General features: G+C 45.1%; 1 protein-coding gene across 7 annotated transcripts in view; it reads left to right on the forward strand.

Annotated features, from left to right (window-relative positions):
- Grb10 (growth factor receptor bound protein 10) overlaps positions 1-20,760 on the forward strand; it is a 121,439-nt gene that overhangs the window by 73,363 nt on the left and 27,316 nt on the right. For 4 of the 7 annotated variants that reach the window (XM_041669411.1, XM_041669410.1, XM_041669406.1 and 1 more), the window contains exons 3-5: positions 515-755; positions 4,368-4,451; positions 5,462-5,618. In XM_041669411.1, coding sequence (XP_041525345.1) covers positions 541-755; positions 4,368-4,451; positions 5,462-5,618 — 456 coding nt within the window. In that variant the 5' untranslated portion in view covers positions 515-540. The remainder of the gene's footprint in view (positions 1-514; positions 756-4,367; positions 4,452-5,461; positions 5,619-20,760) is intronic. The other 3 variants (XM_041669407.1, XM_041669408.1, XM_041669409.1) reach the window with 3 other exon arrangements.

Genomic DNA, 20,760 nt, shown 5'->3' on the forward strand with positions numbered 1-20,760 from the left:
TTGGTCACTGTCTTCTTTGATAGCTTTTCTGACACTTTGGTATGATGAATCCTCAGGGAACAGACTTTCAAGTGTGATCCAGCTTGGATACTCCAGGTCTTGTGTCTAAACTGAATGGTCTCTTTAGCATAGGAACTTAACTTCAACCTCTAAAGTGCCACCAAGAGCAACTGCAATAGCCTATATTGTTTTGAGGGTGTCTTGAACTCCCCTGACTGACAACTCAAAGCGGGTTTCTCCTACCTGGTGCTAGGGTTTTTGTTAAATATTCTCTAGCTTTTACAAGGAACATTGTCAGTCCAAGTAGGATAAGGTCATTTTAAACTGTATCTGTATATACATGGATTTATATTTATTGTATTAATTAATAAGTAATAGTATGATTTCATAGTATTTTTTAAATATTATTTGGTTACAGGGCCTGGTCAGCCAAAGATGAGCATCCTGGTAGAACTCTATACCCTCATTGACATTTCTTTCTTCTCTTGTTTTGTTTTCTTTTTTTTTTATGCAGAGCATGGTTTTGGGCTTCAACTGCTAATGAACGATATTAACTCGTCCTTGGAAAGCCTTAACTCAGCTTGCAACATGCAGTCCGACACTGACACTGTGCCCCTTCTTCAGAATGGCCAGCATGCCAGCAACCAACCAGCAGCCTCGAGCTCTCGGAGCCTGCAGCCGCAGGCATCCCCGAGGCAGAAAGTGCAGCGTTCCCAACCTGTGCATATTCTTCCTATCAGGTGGGCCCAGAGAAGGTACTGTCTGCACAGATACTACTCTCTGAGCCCGAAACGGTGATGGGGAATGGTTTTTAAATCAAGTTAAATGGGTTTCTCCCAGGAGGAAATACGGTTGTCTCCCAATAATTTGAGGAAACTGAGCCATAACCCTTGAGCCAAAGCATGGTCTTGAGTCCTCTCTTTACTATAGTTTTCCTACACATACAGACCAATGGTGAATTCTGGCTTATAAATTCGACACAGTAAGATATACAGCAATAGTTAATGGTAAAACCTAACAATTATAACAATAACGGAAGAAGTCACATGAGTTGGTCCTACCAATGTGATAAGAGAGAAGGAAGCAAGTAGAACAGGTGTTGTGATATGTCAGGCTACTTTTGACAGCCTGTGGGTATATCATCAAAAATTTCAAATCATGCCTATGCCAGCTGGCCTCGAGGAACTAAAAGTGCAGCTCTCAGTGGCCCTGGGTATGCTATGCAACACTGCAGCATTTGGAGTGAACTGGCTGCCTCGCTTAGCAGCTGTACATTTTCCCGAGCTCCTGCTTCACAGCAGACACCATGACCAAGTTCCTGTTCTTCAATCTGTAGACCAGCTGCAGTGTCCTCCAGGGCCTAGTCAAAAATGGACGATTCCAAACCCCAGTCATGGTTCTGTTCTGGCCTTATCCCTGGGGGATCTAACAGGAAAGCCTATCTGTGCTGGCAAGAAGAGAGCCCTGGGACCTTGAGGGAACTAACTTCCTGGGAGGTGGCAGGTCTCCGAGCTGAGTTCAAGCTAATGAGAAGGGAAGTGGAAGCAAAGAGCGGACTCTAAAAGGCTTCTGTACCTCTCCCAGCAACTGGACAGAGGATGGTTTAGAACATACAAGAGAGGATACATTTTGGTTTGGGCAGTACAGTTCTGGCTTTGAGCACAGTGGGGCAGGAGGCAGAGGTCAACATGGCGGCAGAGAATGCACTGGTGGGAAAGCTGTCAGAAGAGCCCGCAGGCCTGTAGGTGATGGGGTCCCAATGTGAAGAAGGATGCAGTTAGTTGCAGGTACTGCTGAACAAGAAGTGGCCCTGTTGATTAAGTGTATGACTTTTGTATGGACCAAGAGAACAGGGAAGAGTGGTAGAGCGGCTGGGTTTGTATCAACCAAAAACCAGGAGGGAAATTAGAGTGTTCAGAGAGTCCTGTAGCCACCTCTGGTTTATGAAACCCCAAGGTTGAGGAAGGATAACTCCTGAGCTTCACTGTCTTTGCCTGGCCTAGTCTCAGGACTCCATGAGTTTCAGGCGTGCATGACCAAGCAGGGATGATGAGCTCTTAGTACAAGCCTCTCCTGCCTCTCTGGGAATTCACAGATGTGTGTTCAGTGGACTGTGCTGGGATTACTGCCCAGCCTTTGTCCGGATGGAGTTCTAGTGGCTGTACTTTCTCAACACTGCCTATTCTGGAATGTTCTACTCCCCCTTGCTTCCAGAAACTTCTAAAAGGGTTTTCTGGTCTGACAGTTTATGTTTTCGTCAGCCTCAGTAACCATCTCCCCCTAAGTGGGTCCTCTGTCCTAGGAGGTGGTGAGCTGTGCTGGGCTCCTAATCAGCTGCCTCTCAGAATTTCTGCATTTTGTTATATATATTCATGGGTGAACTGACCTTCTCACCCACTTCTGTTTCATTTCTTTGTGAGTTTTTCCTAGGTTCAAGGGTCTACTGGCAGCCTTGAGAGTGCCCCAGCATAAAGGAGCCTTCTTACAACCCAGAGGAGGAAGGGCCCAAGGGTGGGTCAGGAGGAGGGTAATGCCAGAGAACCTGGCTTCTGATGAGAATTCATTTGTTGCCTGCAACATTTCAGCTTCAGGTTCTAGCTAAACTTGCCATCTCTGATTTCAGTGGTGCCTCTGAGCAGTAAGACGGCAGCAGTGACTATTGCAAAGTGACAGGCACCTCCTTGCCTGCTGCTTACTACTCTCTTGGATGCATGTGAGACCTTTTCTCTTGCCACCAAGTGAGACTTGTTTTAAATGGTGAGAACAGGATTGACCATGCTCTGTAAAGTGACACATCTGTTGAGCAATGAGCACTGGGCTCCGTAAAGTTTCTCTCTTATCAACCGGAGTCATTCTCACCCAAGTCCTCTGAGTTTGTCCTTTTGGGTCATTCTCAAAGCCCAGGCTCACAGCAGAGATAGGCAGGGAAGGGAGGGTTTGCTCTCCAGCCTACATAAGAAAGCCTTCCCTGGAGCAGTGGTACTCAGCCTTCCTGACACTGCTATCCTTTAATACAGCTCCTCATGTTGTGGTGACCCCAGTTCTATTGCTACTTCGTAACTGTAATTTTGCTACTTTTATGAATCATAATGTAAATATTTGATATGCAGGATGTCTGACATGACCCACAGGTTGAAAACCGCTACCCTAGAATGTCATGATGGGTGCTGAGTGCACACTATGGGATGGGTTGCCACAGGCTAATTGATGGAGCAGGAGAAGGCTCAAGCAAGGAAGTGAGACTTCTCGGGTGCATGATCCAGGCAAGGTTTTAGAAACACGGCCACCTCCACCTCCCAGGTCCTGGCACTTTTGTAGCCATCTTGACATCCCTGAATTTCAGTTGCTCTCCTCAGACACTTTTGTGTGTAGCCTCAGGCGCATACTCCTTTCATGTGGCCCTCTGTGACAGATACTGCTTTCATCTTTGCATAATGCTTCTTAATTTTGCTTCTGGGCAGTATCTGTGAAATATTATAGCATTTTAAAAAAAATTAATGAAGTTAAAAATTTTAATTATAAATTTTCAAAACACCCTAATAAAGAAGGAGACTTTTGTGAGCTGCTGGGCCATCAGAAACAGCCCTGTCTGGTTCTGTAGATCAAAGATGCTGAGGCTGCGGCTGTTACAGGAAGAGAGGATTTGTTAGCAGTAAAAATAAGCCTTCTGCCACGTCATCAAGCCGGTATAGGAACGACTTTCCCATGCTTCCCAACACAGATGTCCTTCCTGCCTCAGGAGATCTGGTCTCTTAAAAGTCAGCAAGTCATTTCCCAGTCCACACAAAATGGCTAGATAGATCTTCCTTTGAAGTTAGACATTGGTTGGTAAGGCCAATGGTCACATAGTGAATTTTCAAGTAGTGGTTCTCCCAAAAAGGCTCATGGACCAAAGATCTTATCCGATTATAAAAAATATTCAAAAATTATTTGAAGATAATATACAAAAGGCATGCTTAAATAAGAGGAGGACCAGGCCTGCCTAGTACACCATGAGTGGACCAGATTTTGTCTCTCCTGAAAAAAAAGGCTCTACATACTGATCATGTCCCCTTGCATGTGGGTGGGTGGAAGGGGGGGTGGGTGGGAGAGTGGGTGGATGGGAAGGGGAGGGGGGTGGATGGGAGGGGGGGTGGGGGGTGGGAGAGTGAGTGGATAGATAGATGGATATGTGAGTGAGTGGGTGGGTGGAATGAAATGTTTCTCCAAGAAACCCTAGGAAATGTGGTCAGGAAGTCACTAGCAAGACTCTACAAAGAAAAGCACTGGGCATTTTGCATCGTTCTAGCTTTGACTTTGAACTTCGTTTCTGTGCTATTTTCATGATTATACCCACTTCATCCTCCATTTCCTTATGGTGTCTCAAGTGAGCTTTGGATTTTTCAAAGGAGGAAAGGAAGGAGAGGTGACCCTGGAGAAGTGCCAAGGAGTACAGAGGAAATGTTGAATCGGTAAGGACACTCCGAGAAGATAGCTCCATGAAACGTTGATTTCCAGTTTAGTACTAACCACCTTTCTGTACAGCTTGATCATTTCCACAGCTCAGATGAGGAAACGTGAACCCTCCTCTAGGATTAGATATGTGTTTATTTCAAAGACCGCCAAGTCCTGTTCTCATGAAGCTGCCTTACTCACAAAACCTTTTTACATATGGGGTACATGTTGAACAAATGACCAACAGAGCATCATGAACCGAGCAGCAAAATATAGGTAGTGTAGTAGACACTTTTAAAGTGTCGCTGACGGCAGTGGCACATGCCTTTAATTCTAGCACTCAGGAGGCAGAAACAGGCAGATCTCTGTGAGTTCGCGGCCAGCCTGGTCTACAAAGAGAGTTCCAGGATAGCCAAGGCTACATGAGAAACCCTGTCTTTAAAAAAAAGTTAAATGAATAAATAAAGTATCTGAACACTCAGAATTGATGGCCATTCTCTGCAATATTTTCATGTTACAGAACAGAAACTACTCACTAACTAGCAGCTCCCCTCTCTTCTGCAGCTCCCCTTCTCTCCTCTGCAGCTCCCCTTCTCTCCTCTGCCCCTGGAAACTACCACTCCGTTTTCTGAATTCTACTAACTTGAATGCCCTCCACAAGTGGGATCTTTCAGTATATGTCCTTCTGTTCCTGTATTATTTCTCAGCATAATTTTCTTAAAGTTCACTCAATTTATAGTGTATGTCAGAATATCTTGCCTTTATTTTTTGGATAATTCTCTTTTTAAGGCTACATACTTCACCAAAAGGATGCACCACATTTTGCTATTCTATTCATTCATGGCTGGACAGGTGGGTTACTTCCCAGTTTTGTCCATTGTGAATAATGCTGTCATGAACACGAGTATGCAAGCGAGCATCTACAGAAATCTACATTTCCTTTCTCTGGGGCATAGATGCAGCAGCAGCTGTGCTAAGATGCATTGGGGTGGCACATGTTAACCCGTGTTTGCCTCCTTCCTTGCAGGCGTCTTCAGGAGGAAGACCAACAATTCAGAACTTCATCTCTTCCAGCTATCCCTAACCCATTCCCGGAGCTCTGTGGGGGGGCTGGGAGCCCTCCTCCGGCTGCTGCTCCTCCGAGCTCCTTACCTCCTCCTCCAAGCCAGCCCCCTACCAAGCAGGTGAGTGGGCCTTAGTTGCAACACAGTGGTGCATTTCTTTGCAGAGAAAGGTGGAAATTTCTGAGATTGCTCCTGTGGGTTAATACTGAGCTTTTGTCTCTCTTAATTGATTGGTCAAAATTCAACTCACTAAGGTAGGAGTGATTTGTACGTAGGGCACAGATTTGTATAATTTCACTTATTAATTTCTGAGAGGCAGCATGTGTGCCTTGGGGCATGTGTGGAGTCAGAGGACAGTTCTCAGGGGTCGGTTCTCTCCTTCCACTATGTGGGTCCTGGAGGACCAAACTTGATATCCAAGTGTCTTTAGCCTCTTACCAGGCTGAGGAATGCATCACTGTGTTTCAGAGATACCTAACTGAGTGTTTTGTTTTGTTTATTAATTGTTTATTAATTAATTTGTTTATTAATTAGTGATTTGATGCTTGCAGAAGAGTTTAGCTCTTTAAAAGAAATCGTGCAACCAGGTCATCCTGGTTATCCAGCCCTTCTGCTATGGCATGGCCGGGCCTTCCTGTGAACCTCCTCTTTGGTACAGGATACAGTCAGAGTTTCCATCTTGAGATCTGAACTTTGAATGTGGCCTGCTCACAGCCAAAGAATGGCCACTTGACCCAGGAGATAATTACTGCCCTTTTAAAACTTAAGTTTCTCTTTTGAAGTGGTACTGTGAAGTAGAGATCCAGTTATTGCCCCCGTGTGAGAAACTGCCCAGTGACAGCCACTCAGCTTATCAGAGACACTGACAAAGGGAATCTTGGCGGCTCAGACTCCCTGAGCTGTGGGCTGGGGACAAGATGGCCTGGGGCTCTGCAGGACACCGCATCCTCCTGCAGTATGGGAAGGGAGTGACTCTTAACAGAGACAGCAACTTTCTGTGCTGAGCTGCACTTGTGCTGCTGCCGTGCTCACTACTACTCAGGTCGGCCCTGGGAATTCAGTTCAAGTGTCCCTGTCTCCTACCTTGGGGGAAACTGAGGCCGGTATCAGCATAGACTTGTGTCTGACCTGCCTTCCGGGCCCAGATTTGTCACAGGCTTCTTCCAAACAAACCGCAGTTTAAAGGGTTCTGTGCTTTCCTGCTTGCCCACCTCCACTGTTCCCTGGCACAGGGAGCCAGCGAGCCCCGATCTCTGTAGTCTGGTGGCACACAGCACCAGGCTCTGTTCTAATATCCGCTGGCTTTAGAACACTGCTCCCCCTGAGCGCCTCTCAAGCCGCCCACATTACAGCACTGTCAGACTTAGAAGGTGAGGTCAGTGTTCCTTGTCTGGGAGCCAGCACTGTCTTGGCTTCCGCACATGGTCACATGCTGAAGTGCATCTGGGCTGTCTACCTCCCTGGTGACCTTCTGCCTTGAGTAAGGATCCTGATGAGCGTGTATGGTTTGTCCCCGAGGTTGTTTACAAGTTTCCTGTCCTGAAGTAGACCACAAAAGTACTGTCTGGCCCTCGCCTTGGCTGGCAAGAAAATGAGCCTCCTCCCCACCGATTGTCCAAATTTGTAAGAATAAGGAAACCCGGGAATTTTGCCTGCTTGTGTTTTTCTTGGGATCAGAACTGGCTCCTCATGAGAACAGTGCACTGGCGTGTTTGTCGTCAGATTCCTCAAGCCGACTGGGACCAGTGGGAGCAGGGAGGGTGTTTCTCACTTGTGGAAGGCCGTTGTTCTTCGTGGCTGTTTTCATTTTGCATTTATTCTTTGATAACCTCGTGTAAGTAAATTGTGTATTTTGATCATTATCCCTCATTACCTTCTTTAATCTTCCCCAAAAGCCCCATCCTACTTTCATGGCTTGGTTGTTAATTTTTTTTATTAAATTTATTTAGTTAGTGGGGGCTCATATGTACTACATACAGTGAGTGTGGACATCCAAGGGCAATGTGAAGGACTCAGTTCTCTTCTCTCAGGTGGATTCTGTGGATCAAACTCAGTTCCTCAGACTGGATCACAGGCACCTTTACCTGCAGAGCTAGCTCACCAACCTTCTTGTTTTTATTCTGACCCATTGAGTATCATTAAGGGTCAAGGTTATTTACTGCACATGGACAACTTATTAGTGGCTACACCACTGAAGAAAGTGGCATGCTTCCCCCCCATAACTGGGGTTTTTGTTGTCTTATTAACTGGATTTGTTCCTTAAATTTTTTAGGCATGTATATAATGCATCCTGATGACTCTCATCCTCCTCCCTCTACCATCCACTCCATCTTCTCCTCTTCCTGCAGATCTCCTTGTCATGTCTCTGTCTTGTTTTGTGACCCACCAAGTTTAACTAGGGCTGTGTGTATGACTGTGGGGTTGGGATGATGTTTTCACCTGGGAGAAGGGCTGTTAATCATCTTTGTGAACTTGAGCCTCATGAAAGTTCTGCGGTGCCTTCTGGGAGTGAGTACCAGGCTACCAGTGGGTACCTGCTGAACCATGAGTCCTGAGTCTGCTGTTAGCTGCAAGTTCTGGGGGTGATAGTATTGCTTGAGTTCCATTTGGGTCCCACTTCTTATTGCTTATTTATTTTCCATTTCTTATGCAGTCAAAGGACATAGTGTTGGGAGCAGAGCCCAACCAGGCATTCTAAAGCATCATAAAATAGACAGTATTTTCAGTTTATCCTGCCTGGGAAAAGTTGCCTCATTTTCTGGAAAAATGGTAGGAAAAGAAGGCAATGTAGAGCTCTTGAAAAAGTACAGAGCCGCAGGGATGCTCAGAAAAAAAAGGTAGAGCTGTTAAATAACAGTCGGGAAATGAAAATCATTCTTGCCTTTAGAGCAAAGCATGCTTAAGTCCTGTGTAGGTGAGGAAGTGGCTTTCCTCCACTTCCTTTGACTTTCCTGCCCAAGGGATTTTTCAGTGGCTGCTTAGTGTGGCAAGAGTGGCTAGTCATAGATGTTTAGACCCCAACACTGCTAGGGGTAGACTGGTTGCTTATCAAAGACAGCAGACTCCCTAAGTGCCTGTTCCTTAGAAGATGAGGGTGTGAGTGGACCCCCTCATTGGGACAACTCCTTGAGTCAGTCACAATGGCCACATACTAAACAACAAAGACCAATCTGCATTATTATGGGGGATCCCAGAGGGCACATCAGCCACCAGGATAGTGGCTGTGCTATGGCTGAAGTTTTGGCAGATGCTATGCCACAGGAGTCTTCAGTTCACCTAGGTCATCTTCATGGATGGCAGACAGTGCTTCCCATAAGTACCTCTGATCCTTTGACTTGGGGACACTGAAAATGACCAAGAGTGAATGCTTACAATTGGAGATTACCATGTTGAAACCCAAACCCGCTATGGTACTTTGTCCCTTCACCAGTTAGGGCTTGACAGCTTCCGTGCTCCCAGGCTCTGCACGGGACTGTGATGGTAGTGTAGGGCGGTCTAAACCCAGCTTATTACCATCTCCAGACACCCACTGTCCTGAGTACAGCTTGTCTAGGGTGCTGTGGACTCAGCAGCCTGGTGACAGACCGTTGTTTGGAGGGGCATAAGAGACCCATATCACTGAAGGCTGCCATAGTTGCAGATGACAGCGGTCGTAACATGGCTGCTGGATTTATGGATTTCCAAGCTGTCTCAGCCACTGTCAGGATATATTTAGCTGCAGAAAGCCAAACCTGGCTGGCTTCCTTCATGAGGACACTTAACTTTCATGGGATAGAATATCTGGGGCAGAAAGCCGAAGCTGCCCTGGCCTTGTTCTGTGTTGTGGAACTTGCACACTGTCTCTGCAGCTGGTGCTAGTGTGACCAAAGTTGGGACTGTCATTCAGCAGCAACCTTTCCACCACAGTCGGTGAGCCAGGTGCTTGGACACGTGTAGTGGTAAAAGGGGAAACTGAGGAACTGACTATATGAGGTCTCCTGATGAATAGAGATGTGACTGGCTTGTACTATTCAAGTCTGCTGAGATAGATGGGGGATCAAAGGAATTCAGAGCTCATCTGATTTATGCTAGGTAGTGCTGTAGCCAGGACCTTTTCTGAGTTCCTAACAAGCTCAGCAATGGCCGGCTTCTCTTCCTTTCAGCCAGTGGAGTTTCCTGTGACCACATAATGACTCGTTAGAGCATATTTTTCCATTTGCTGTTTAAACACAATTAGTCTCATATTGTGCCCCATCATTAATGGGGCATAAATATTGTCTCAACTCCAATCAGTTCTTTTTTCTTTGCTTAAGTTTAAAAATTAATTTTCTGGAACTAAATTAATAGCCTTACATAGGATTCCACTTCTGCGTTTTCTAATGACCAAAGTGGGGTCTTCTGAGGCTTTAGCTGCCATTCACTGTGTCCGGCTTAGTGTAGTGGGCAAATCTAACCCTGACCACCATGTGAAGGGTAGTTTATCATCATTCCCCAAGAGCCTCAACCACACATTCCCTAGTCCTCCTGCTCTTAGTGTCTCTGTGGTTCGTTGTGTCGTCTTTTTCTGGTACCTTCTGGGATCAGAAATAGCAGGACCTAGACCTCACTGAGGTTTAGCTTTAGTTCTGGGACCCCTCATGAGGCAGATTATGGCTGCTTAAAGAAGTCCTGGGCTATAGCAGGTTTGGAGCAGAGACAGGGATGCCCATCCCCAGTGAGACAGAAACAATGCCAGCATCTCACGACAGCCTAGCATAAGACATACATCATCAGCTTATCCCATTTAAAAATAAAATCCTTTGTTGGGCACACCCATCCCTTTTTCCTCTGACCTGCTGCTCACTCACAGCTCTCCAGGGAGGCCCTGCCTGGTGGCCTGCTGGCCTAGTGTGTGGAGGGTGAGCCCTCACTTCATGCATTAGGACAGGACTAGTGGTCGCTTCTGAGCAACAGCACCTCCGAAGGCCTCAGTTTCCTGTCTGTCAAAGAGGGCCAACATCTTTGATCCTAGCCTCTCAGACCACTTGTGAAATTAATTCAGCACATAGGAAAGTGTAGGCACAGGACAGCTGCTTCTATATTTAATAAATACCTAATGCCACAGCTGCCGCTATGGGTGTTTGCTTCATCCTCATCTCCTGTGGAATAGAATAGACCACCAGAGGCTTGCTCAAATGTCAGATGAGGTCCTTAAAGGGCAAGGAGGCCTTGCACAGTCAGTAACTAAAGTGTCAAAAGAACAGAATTCATATCTAAGGCCACACACTTGTAAGCCTTTGTGCAAACAAGGTGCCACAATAAGTCCCACGTGGCAAAAACACCTCTGAGCAAACTGAATGTTGATATAGCTAGGATTTTACTAGGAACATCTATGAATTTACCAAAGGCAACCAGGCAAAGAACACCATCTGAGGCTGAGGATTTAGCTTTGTGGTACAGCATTTGTCTAGTGCAGGGCTCTGGGTTGGAAAACACATAACTCCATAGTTAGGGAAATCTTGTATTTTCTCCCACATTCTTGGGAGTTCACATTTCCTGCTTGGTTTTAGAGGACCCAAAAAAGTTAGTTAGGAAAACTCAAGTTAATCTAGAGACTTTTGAAGTTTAAAAAAGAGAAAAACACTTCAGATCTTTTAAATATTTATTAAATATTCTATATTTTAAAAATACTTACATAGAAACCATTCCTACTGAGCCTATTCTGGATATGGGGCTGAATTGCCCAAGATAAAATCATGAGGGCGGCCATGACTGTCACAGTTGATTGGTGGTGTTGCTAAGTCCTCAGAACGCTGAGCATTATGGCCCCTGGAGCCAGAGAATAATCCCTACTGCCTGGACGACGTGATGGTACCTTCATGTCTCTGTTCGCCTCTGAACAAATGATGCAATCACAGCAGGGAGTCGTGACCTGGAGCAGACCATGTGCTTGGCTAAAAATGAGACAGGAAATCATCCCAGGAATCTCATGTGAAATCCCAGCCTAGTGTTTCTCTGCACTATAAATATCTTATATAAATTCTATAAATTTGAGAAGCCGGACTGATTACTACAGCCTCAGATCTCTCTTATCTTGAAAGAGTACTGCAAACATGAGCCTTTAACTTTTTATCTTTTTGTGGAAAGAACCACCGTACTCTAGCCGCGGGAGTGAGTCTGTGCTTTGCCTACATATGGACCAGCACGATAAGATCCTTCTGCAGAATCAGGGCCCAGCAAGGGTCCCGGGCATTGGTGATTCCAAAAAGAGCTTCTTGGTCTGCTGGGAACCAGAAAGCATTTTCCTGGGAAAATTGATTTGCAAATTCTTACTTGATGTTTCGACTTTAAATTTCATTAGAAAATGGGAAAGTGGCCAGCTAGTGAACCTCTTACCTGATTAGCTTCTGTCCTAGTTAGCTCCAGCTGTCAGCTTGACACAGCCCAGAGTCCTCTGAAGGGAGGTTCAGTTCAGAGATTGCCCAGATCAGATTGGCCCGTGGCCATGTCTGTGAGAGATTGTCCTGACTGATGATTGATGGAGAAGGGCCCAGTCCATGGCTGGGCAGCTCTGTCCCTAGGCAAAAAGCTGTATAAGGAAAGCTAGCCAAGTGAACTAGCCGTTTCCCTCCCACAACAATAGGCTGAGATCTGGAAGCCAGAAGTCAAATAGCCCTTTTCCTACCAAGTTGCTTTTGGTCAGTGTGTCATTGCAACATCAGAAAACAAGCTAGCGTACCTTCCATGATGGCTTGGTTTGTCATCTTCCTTGTGTTTGTATTAGAATCCACAGTTCCCCCTGCAAGAGTTCCCCGTTATGTCCACAGCCTGTGAATGTCTGCTCTTCAGAAATGCAAGCTAAGCTTCTCTCATCCAAAAGTGAAATCTGAAATGCTCCAAATTCTGACATGATGCCAAAAATGGAAGATTCAACCTAGGCTACATATTTAAACTATTAACATTAAAATTATTGTTTTATTATATAACCTTCAGTCTAAAGATTAGTCCACTCATGAAGCATAAATTTTACATTTAGATTTGGGTCTCCTCCCCAGGTAACCTCATTGTGTATACGCAAATACTCCCCTGACTAAAGTAACTCAAAGTCACAAACATTTCAGGTAGGCCACACTTGGCCTATGAGCAACTGAGAGATGGGTATCTTCCCACAGTCCACACCTCTGGTGGTTCCTCCTAGTTTAGAACAAAGGTATCTCATGAAATTGCAAAGTGAAAAAGTCTCATAGCTTTTTGTCTTGGCTGAGATACTTCCATGAGGAAGTGTTCACCACCATTACCAAGACCCTTCCATGAGACAGACCATGAGGTGTTTACCACCATTACATTAAATCTTACCCTTTTTGCTCTTGTGGGGAGTATTAATCTGCATACAAAACTGCATTGCTGGGCTGAGTGACTTCGCCTGTCCTGTGAGGCTTCTTTTTGCCCCGCCTAGATGCAGCTGCCCAGCCGGCTGTATATGTCCTGCATAGCTCCTACATCCTCCTGTCTTCCACGTCCTTTTACCCATCTCCCAGACTTCCACCCACCTCAGTCTCTTAACCAGCCTGAGTGGACTCATAGCAAATGTAAAAATGATAGCGAATCCCTGGAGAGAAGCAAGTAAGGGTGTTTTGAGTGCCTTCAGCGGGGGAATTTGGTAAACATCCTCCCGTAGCCATGGGTGCCAAGTCTCCTCATTTCTAGGAAAGAGAACCCAGATGTTGACCTCAGCTGGAAAGGTTGATAATTCCATGTCTCCTGCTTCTCTAGAGAGCTACATGCAAATGACTGGCTGTTTGTCTTCACCTCACCTCACAGTCCTTTTCTCCTTGTGAGTTCATCAGCAGTCATCCGCGCTGCATGGAAGCAGCAGGTCCTAACGATTTTATGCTGTCCTGGCATCTTGGATTCGTTTATATGAGTAGTGCATTCCTCAGCTTTTGTTCCCTGGAAGTGTTTGGGTTTACACCGTCCCTAGTTCCTCCACCGAGCACCGGAAAGGAACCCGATCAGTGGCAGGAATATCATAAATACTTAAAGAAAAGAGAAGCAACATTGTTTTCTTTTTCATTTAACTTTGGAGTAGAAATATGACCGTGATCTGAGTCCTGACTACTTAGCCATCGCACAACAGTGCAAGAACAGTAAATGTGTTAGCTTGCCATCATTTCAGCAAAATCTACCTGAGGTGGCAATTTGTAAAGAGAAAAAGGTTATTTTGACTCAGAGTTATGGAGGTTCTGGTCTAAAATCAAGTGGCCCTCCTTGGGATGGAGGTGCTGCTGGCAAGAGAGGCGCATCATGGCAGAAGCACATAGCAGAGTAGTCTTCACCTCAAGATGTAGCAACCAAAACACAGAGTGCCACAATGTCTCCTTGAAGGGCATGCCCACAGTGACTGAAGAGCCACGCAGAGCTTCCATTACCCTAATTTCATCAGCCTAGGGACCAACTCCTGGACACGTGGGCCTTCTGGGGCTACTCATTCAAACTGTAACAGTAAGACAGTTGATCCTTTCTTGTAGCTTTAGGTTTCTAAATATGTCCCCCAATAAAAGGACTAAAGAGTGAAGGTGACCTATTATAAGGAGGCAGCTTGAAGAGCAGAGAAGAATAGTCACTTGAGTGCAGGACAGGAAGTCTTGAGCAAGTGGTCCCAGTAGACACTTGTAGGAGTGGGACACAGAACAGCATATTGGCCCTTCAGACCTGGCAACCCAAAGGGGTCTCAGCTTTCTCTCTAGTGGCACAGCTGCCCTGAAGTGAAGCCTGGACATGTTCTACTGAGCAGCCATAGCTCTCCAGAGCTTTCCAGTTTGTAGGAAAGTCCCAGAAAACAAAATCTACCCTTTAGGGAATACGAGCCCTGGCAGGGAGTGTAGCTCTGTCCAAGTGGGGTCTGTAAATTAGATGATGGCATGGGCCACTGATAATTTCCGGCTTCTGATCATTGAACTACAGTTAGGTAAGAATGTTCTAAAAGTCACACAGTCTGTTTAATAGACCCAAGTAGACAGAAGAGAATGGAAATGTGAGCGAGTAAATGGGGCCAGATGTTGCTGTTTGCGGAACCCTGATGAAGAACATGCAGAAAATCTGAACTACTAAAAAATTTTGTGCAAGTGTGAAATTATTACAAAATAAGATGCTAATCCAAAAAGAACAAAAAGCCCTCTGTTTAAAACTAAAAATATGCTCTGTGTACACACAAGGTGACAGAAATCTCCAGAGCATGCCATCAAAGTTCTCCATATCTACAAGAACCACATCTTTGAATTTCTGGTGTCCCATACCAGAACTAGATAGTCTCTATATTATTTTCTTCCAGGACTCAAATCCAAGTTATTTTTCTTGCCAGGGATATTATCAAAACCTCCAGCTCAGCTAGCCTCTACCTTCTGCTACCTTCCCAAAAGAGGTCCCCACCCAGAACCCGAGTGACACCTTGAAAACAGAGGGTGGCACCTTTTGCATAGTGATTTCACATTTGGGGTAAATGCCCACGTGCTCCCTGCTTCTTTCCTCTTCCCCTTTCCTGAAATCATCTCTTTAGCTTCTGGTATCTGACACCTTGGCTTCTGCCTCTGTGTTGGTCATCTGTGTCCCCCAGTTAAGTGAAGATCCATAACTCCAAAGACATTTGTCGAAGGGCCAGATCCCTAGAACCTTCATGCCTGGCTCTTAATGGGTCCTTGGGGAGGATCAGCTGAGGGAATGAGTTTTACCATGCACATCTCACCTCAGCCCGTGCAGACGAACCCGAAATAACGTGCAGAGTTCCACCCAGTCCAACTCAAGTCTTTTTATAAAATTATAAATTACATTTTACGTTTATTCCATACTATGTGTGATAACTACAATTTAAAAATATCCCCATTTTTGAAAATATTATATATCTTACATGTAGCTGTGTATTTCTGATTACTTTGATGGGATTGCTAAATTATAAAAATATTGTGAGTGGGTGCCACAACTTTAGGCAAAGTTGCAGTCTAGCAGTTGAAAGTTGTTAAATGATTTCTTACTCACTTGGTTTTGCTGAGGTTATTAATAAAAGCAGCTGTACTAGAATTGTACTATCAGTTGCAAAGAACTGTCTTCCATTCATAGACGTATCCCCGCCCCCCATGCACCACCCTGTCACCTTTGTAGAGATGTCTGTGCTGCTGACATTGGCCAGGCCCAGTGAAGGAGCCAGGCACTGCTTCTGCCAAAGCACCCCTCCCCTCTCTGCCCTGGCAGGGTGGGAATGGAACCCACAGCAGGCAGCCCAGCGTGATAAGGCTTTCTTTGTACATGACACTTAGGAATGATCTGTGTGTCTTTTAAGAGCCACCTACTCATGGGAAAAGAACCTCAGATAAAAGGAATCCGCCAGAGTCTAGCTCTTTTCATATAACTTCCATCTGTGTCCAGCCAGGAGACCAGAGAAAAATGAACAGCAACAGTACAGCAGGTGTTTTAAAATTTCGGAAACAATAAATTTTCACATTAAAGGCAAAGAGTTAAACAAACACTGACAGAAGGTATATGGGGCTGGGCATGTAGCTCAATTGGCAGAATGCTTGCCTAGCATCCATGAAGCCCTGGGTTTGATCCCTGCAGGGTGTTACATAAAACCCATGTGGATGATATATGCCTATCATTCAGCACTCAGGAAGTAGAAACAGGAGAATCAGAAATTTCATGATCATCTTTGGCTACATAGTGAGTTTAAGGTCAGCCTGGGCTACATGGGAAACTTTTCTTCAAGTAGGGGAGGGTATGGTTATGGCTGTAATGGCTAGTGTTACTTCTCAGCCTGACAAACCCTAGAATTGCCTAGGAGATGGACCTCTGGGGGATTATCTTCTCTTTACTGTGTGCTTAGACACTAAGTCGCATTCATCTTTGCTCTCTGTTCCTGATTCTGGATGTAGTGTGACCAGCTGCCTCAAGCTCCTGCCACTGCACCATAATCTGGAACTGTGAGCTGACATAAACCCTTACTCCCCTAAGTTACTTTTGTGGGTATTTCATCACAATTGTTAAAGATGAGACTAGTCTCTCCTAAGTGCAGTCTCATTTCCAGAGGTGAGCAGTGTGGACAGTATCCACATATGGTGTTCGTAGAATTGATATGCATTTCTGTGTGTTGTGCCACACAGAGGTATCAGGATTCATTTTTAACTGATTACCCCTCTGATTAACATTTTCACTGTTTGTAATTCCATCCTTATTATTGTAATAAACAAAGTTGAAGTGACCATCTTTTACATATGTCTTTGGTCACTTAATAGATGGGGTGAATAGATTCCTAATAGTGTCATTGCTGGGCTAAATGATTTATGGTTTTATGAGTATATGCACATATATATAAAAGTCATTTTATAAATAGTGTCAAATACAGTCTGTCCCTTGGAATGAAATGTGAAGGCATGTGGTTTGGTGGGACTGGCCCCTGGCCTGGGTCTGTGATTTGTTGCAGTCTGGTTTTAAATTCCTACCACTGGCCTCACATCCCTGGGACTCTGGGGCGACAGTGGCCCAGGATATGAAGGCAGAGGACCAGACAATCCATCATGTTGATTAGTTGTTTCTGTAGTTTCAAGAAACCCTAGAAGATGTTTACTGAGCCTGACTGGAACAGAGGGACAAACCAAGAGGTTCAAGGCAGTGTCATTTGCTTTCATATCTGTCCTGGAAAGCTCTTTGACTCTGAGAACACCAAGCAGTTGGAAGAAAGGGCTAAGAGATACACCGTTGGTTTCAGGTCCTCATCCCTTTCTGAGGTTCTGTTCAACAGAACCTTTATCCCTTGGTTTAAAGGACCTAGCACACATGCTGCTATTTCTTGGTTTGAATTTCTTACTTGCTTGTCCTACAAACACATCTGCCCAGCAGGCCAGAAGTTGTCAATGGTGTCCTCAATGACAAGTTTTGCTTGGGTTGCCTGAATTTTAGTACTGGAAACACCGTGGTCTGCGAGGGTGTGGCATCATGAATGCACTATGTTGTCTCTCAGTATATGGTGGCCTGTTGGCACTCAGCTGACTCTGTCAGGAATCATTTGCTGAGGGCAAACTCTTTGTTAGCTACTTTCATTCACTGCCCTGTGTGGCACTTGAGCCTGTAGGACCATCCTGTTTTACTGCTAGGAACACCCAGTCGGGGGGTCGACACATGAAGCAGGTAGCAGTGCCTAGGAACAGATCTAGGACATAGGGACTGAAAGGCTATGCTGTCCCACAGTTTCTACTGTTGTGGGTGGAAGGAGTTGGCACCAGGGGAACTATCTACCTAGGAAATTGGGAAAACTGAAAATCTGGAGATGACAGATGGATTTGTCCACAATTTTACTTGTTCCTCAACAACTTGAGCATTTTGCCCGAAATGTCTGGCAGACTAAGTTCTTGGGAAATGTTTAAACCTAGTAGAAAGATATTTTAACAAGGCTTGGTATCTAGCAATTTATCTTAAGAAAATAAACATATGTACTAAGATATATATTTGAAGATAATCTTAAAGAATTCTATAATAAGAATGAAAAGCTGAGGCGGGGGGCCTTGGGCAGCGTGGGAGAATTCTGCTTCTTTGATGCTTGTGAGCGCTAAAGCAACGAAGAAGCATGATGACATGGCGAGGTGTTTATGATGTAACGCGAAGCTGCACAGCCCAGCTTAAAAGTGTGTGTGCAGTATGATTACAATTCTGTCAGGGTTTCTATTTATAAATATCTGTGCAGAAGAATGCTGTCCCAATGAGTCTGCGAACTGCCAGTGATTAGCAGTTTGTTTCCCCTTTGTTCCTTACTGTATTTTTCCAGTTTGATACGGGAGTCACGTCATTTCTATATAAAGCTGACCTATGTATGTGCCCTTATCCATCATCTTTATAGAAATGTATTTATATATGTGTGTACATATTGGTATTGTATAGATATGTTCCTATGTACATATTCTTACATGTAACTGTATGTTGTGGTATCACGATGCTTGAGTTCAAGCAGCCTTTGATACTTAAGAGCTCTAAAGCCCAATATTAGTGATGATGGCCACTCTGGAAGGACAAAGAGAAGCTGTAAAATACTTTCTTTAACTGAAAAGGTAAGAATAAATCAAATATTTTGATAGCAATGCCTTGTTCGAATAACTTTTACCACAGTACATCCTCAGAATTGTTTTATTTTATTATGAGCTGTGTTGTTTGTTATTTTAAGCTGTTAATTTCAGCCATGTCTGTAACTAAACTTCATCATAGGCTCACAGTTATAGAAAAACACATGTAGCTTATAGTACTATCCTTTGTTCCAAGCAGCTCCGGGGGCCTTGAACAGAATCCCTTGACTGGGAGCAAGGAGGCCTTGCCTTTTCACTCCTCTTTGATTCACTAGTAAATTTTTCCTAAGCTGCTTTCAGTTTTACTTGATATGACAGGGTGCCAGTTTATGAAAGTTGGTTTTGTCAAAATAGCAGGCTTTATGCGTCTCAGGTGAGTCAAACGTGCATATGCAGTAAGTAAAGGCCTTTCTGTTGAAGTAGAACTGGTGCAGGGGCAGCCCTGGCTGGTGAGAGGCCCTTCCCTGTAGAGAAGTCTGAGCCACTACTGCAGAAGCCTGTCAAGTTTGAGAACTATTTTTAGTGATAGAACGGTTTGATTTGTAAGGAGTTCTCAAGGACTTTAAATATCTATAAATCTTACTGAAAAGTGAGGCTGATAAGATTCTGTGAATCACAGACTTTCCAAAGTAGAGTTAAGTTGGTTGCTATTTAACTCCTAGGCATCAAGCTCCCTTCTATTCCTCTATTTGTGGGTATTAAGGACGTCTCAACTCAAAAATATTGGAGCTTCTGTAGCAGGAAGGATACGAGGTGCTGAGAGGCAGCTGGTTGGTAAAGGAAGAAAAGACCAGCTAGGTCAGAGAGCCCTAGGTCCAAACCCTTTCCCTGGGATTGACTATTGTCACTGGGGAAGCCCTGCTGCCTCCAGACATTATTCTGAGGAGACTGATTTAATGTCTGCCTTGAGGCTAGCTTTCCTCCTGCTGACTTTTCCGCCTTTGCCCGTCTAGATCCTGCAGTTTCAGAATAAAAGTCACTGCAGAGACACCCGTGCTTGCCTTTCACGAAAGCATGCTTCTTCTGGTCCTCTGATTGCAGCCAGCCTCTCCAGAAGTGAGGTGTCTAGAGTAGCAACAATTCTATCTTACACTCTACAAGGTCCTTTGATCTAAGGAGTTATTTAGACGGAGATGATGAGGACAGCTCAGGGTCCCAGAGCTTCTGCTTTCAGACACCCACCACTGTCGCAGTTACTGTGCCACGTCTGGGAAGAGCGGACCTTAGTGATGCTGGGCCATCAGCCTGCACACCCCAGGGACCAGGCCGTCTACATGGGGAAATCTCGCACTGCAGACAGCTGGTGAGGGGGGCCAGGGAGGCACAGAGCGTCGAGTGTCCTGTTTTCTATTTTTATAAGGTGAGCCTCTGGCACAGTTTCACTGCCAAAGTCAGAAGATCTTTTGAATTCAGTAACAAGATTCCTTAGTCCCCAGCCAGCAGCAGCAGCAAGGTCTGACTAGTACAGGAAGCTGTGGTGAGAGTGTGTGCCAAGGCTGAGAGCAGGGCAGCCCAAAGACCCTGTACTGTCCACCTGCTGGGGACCACGAAGACAAAAAGCCAGGCATCCCAGACTGTAGCTTGGGGCCACGGAGCAGATGTGCCTCAGCACCTCTTGTTCTTAAACACCTTCCCTTTTTCCTGCAAAGAAAGGGGCCTTTGTTCCTTCCTCTATATGGTGAATGTATAGGAAATGACAACAGAAAGTCTGGGAACAATGGAACGTTTTATTACCTCATCAGGACCCTTACAGCAGAGTGTGTAGTGGGCCAATCCAGCAAAAAAGCACTCCCTCCCCCATCCTTCTCTAAAAGAGAGTTTCAGGTTGTTGACGTAATTGTGCCTGTTCTCTTTCATACCATTTATTTTTAAAGCAATTAACTATTTGGTCGTTTTCTTTGTGATACTTTTCCATTGCATCTTAACCAGTTGAGGTCTGCTTTCTAAGAACTAAGAATGCTGGGGAACAGGCATTTAGAGCCCTCCCCATCTGTCTACTAAGTTGCCTCCAGGCTTTCAGCTGGCCCAACCTACTCATCGTGGGTCTATGGACAAAGATGACTGTAAGATTTTCAAAGAGACATCTGAGGAGCCAGTTTCATACCCAAACTGTGATGCTGCTGTCCCTCACGGGTTCCCACTTCACAGATGGAGAAACTGAGACTCGGAAAAGTTGAGTAAATCAGGAAAGGATTTGTGGCTAC

Source organism: Microtus oregoni, unplaced genomic scaffold (genome assembly GCF_018167655.1).
Source record: "Microtus oregoni isolate MIOR12 unplaced genomic scaffold, Mior012 000019F_ref0000042, whole genome shotgun sequence".
In the NCBI taxonomy this organism is placed as follows: Eukaryota; Metazoa; Chordata; class Mammalia; order Rodentia; family Cricetidae; genus Microtus; species Microtus oregoni.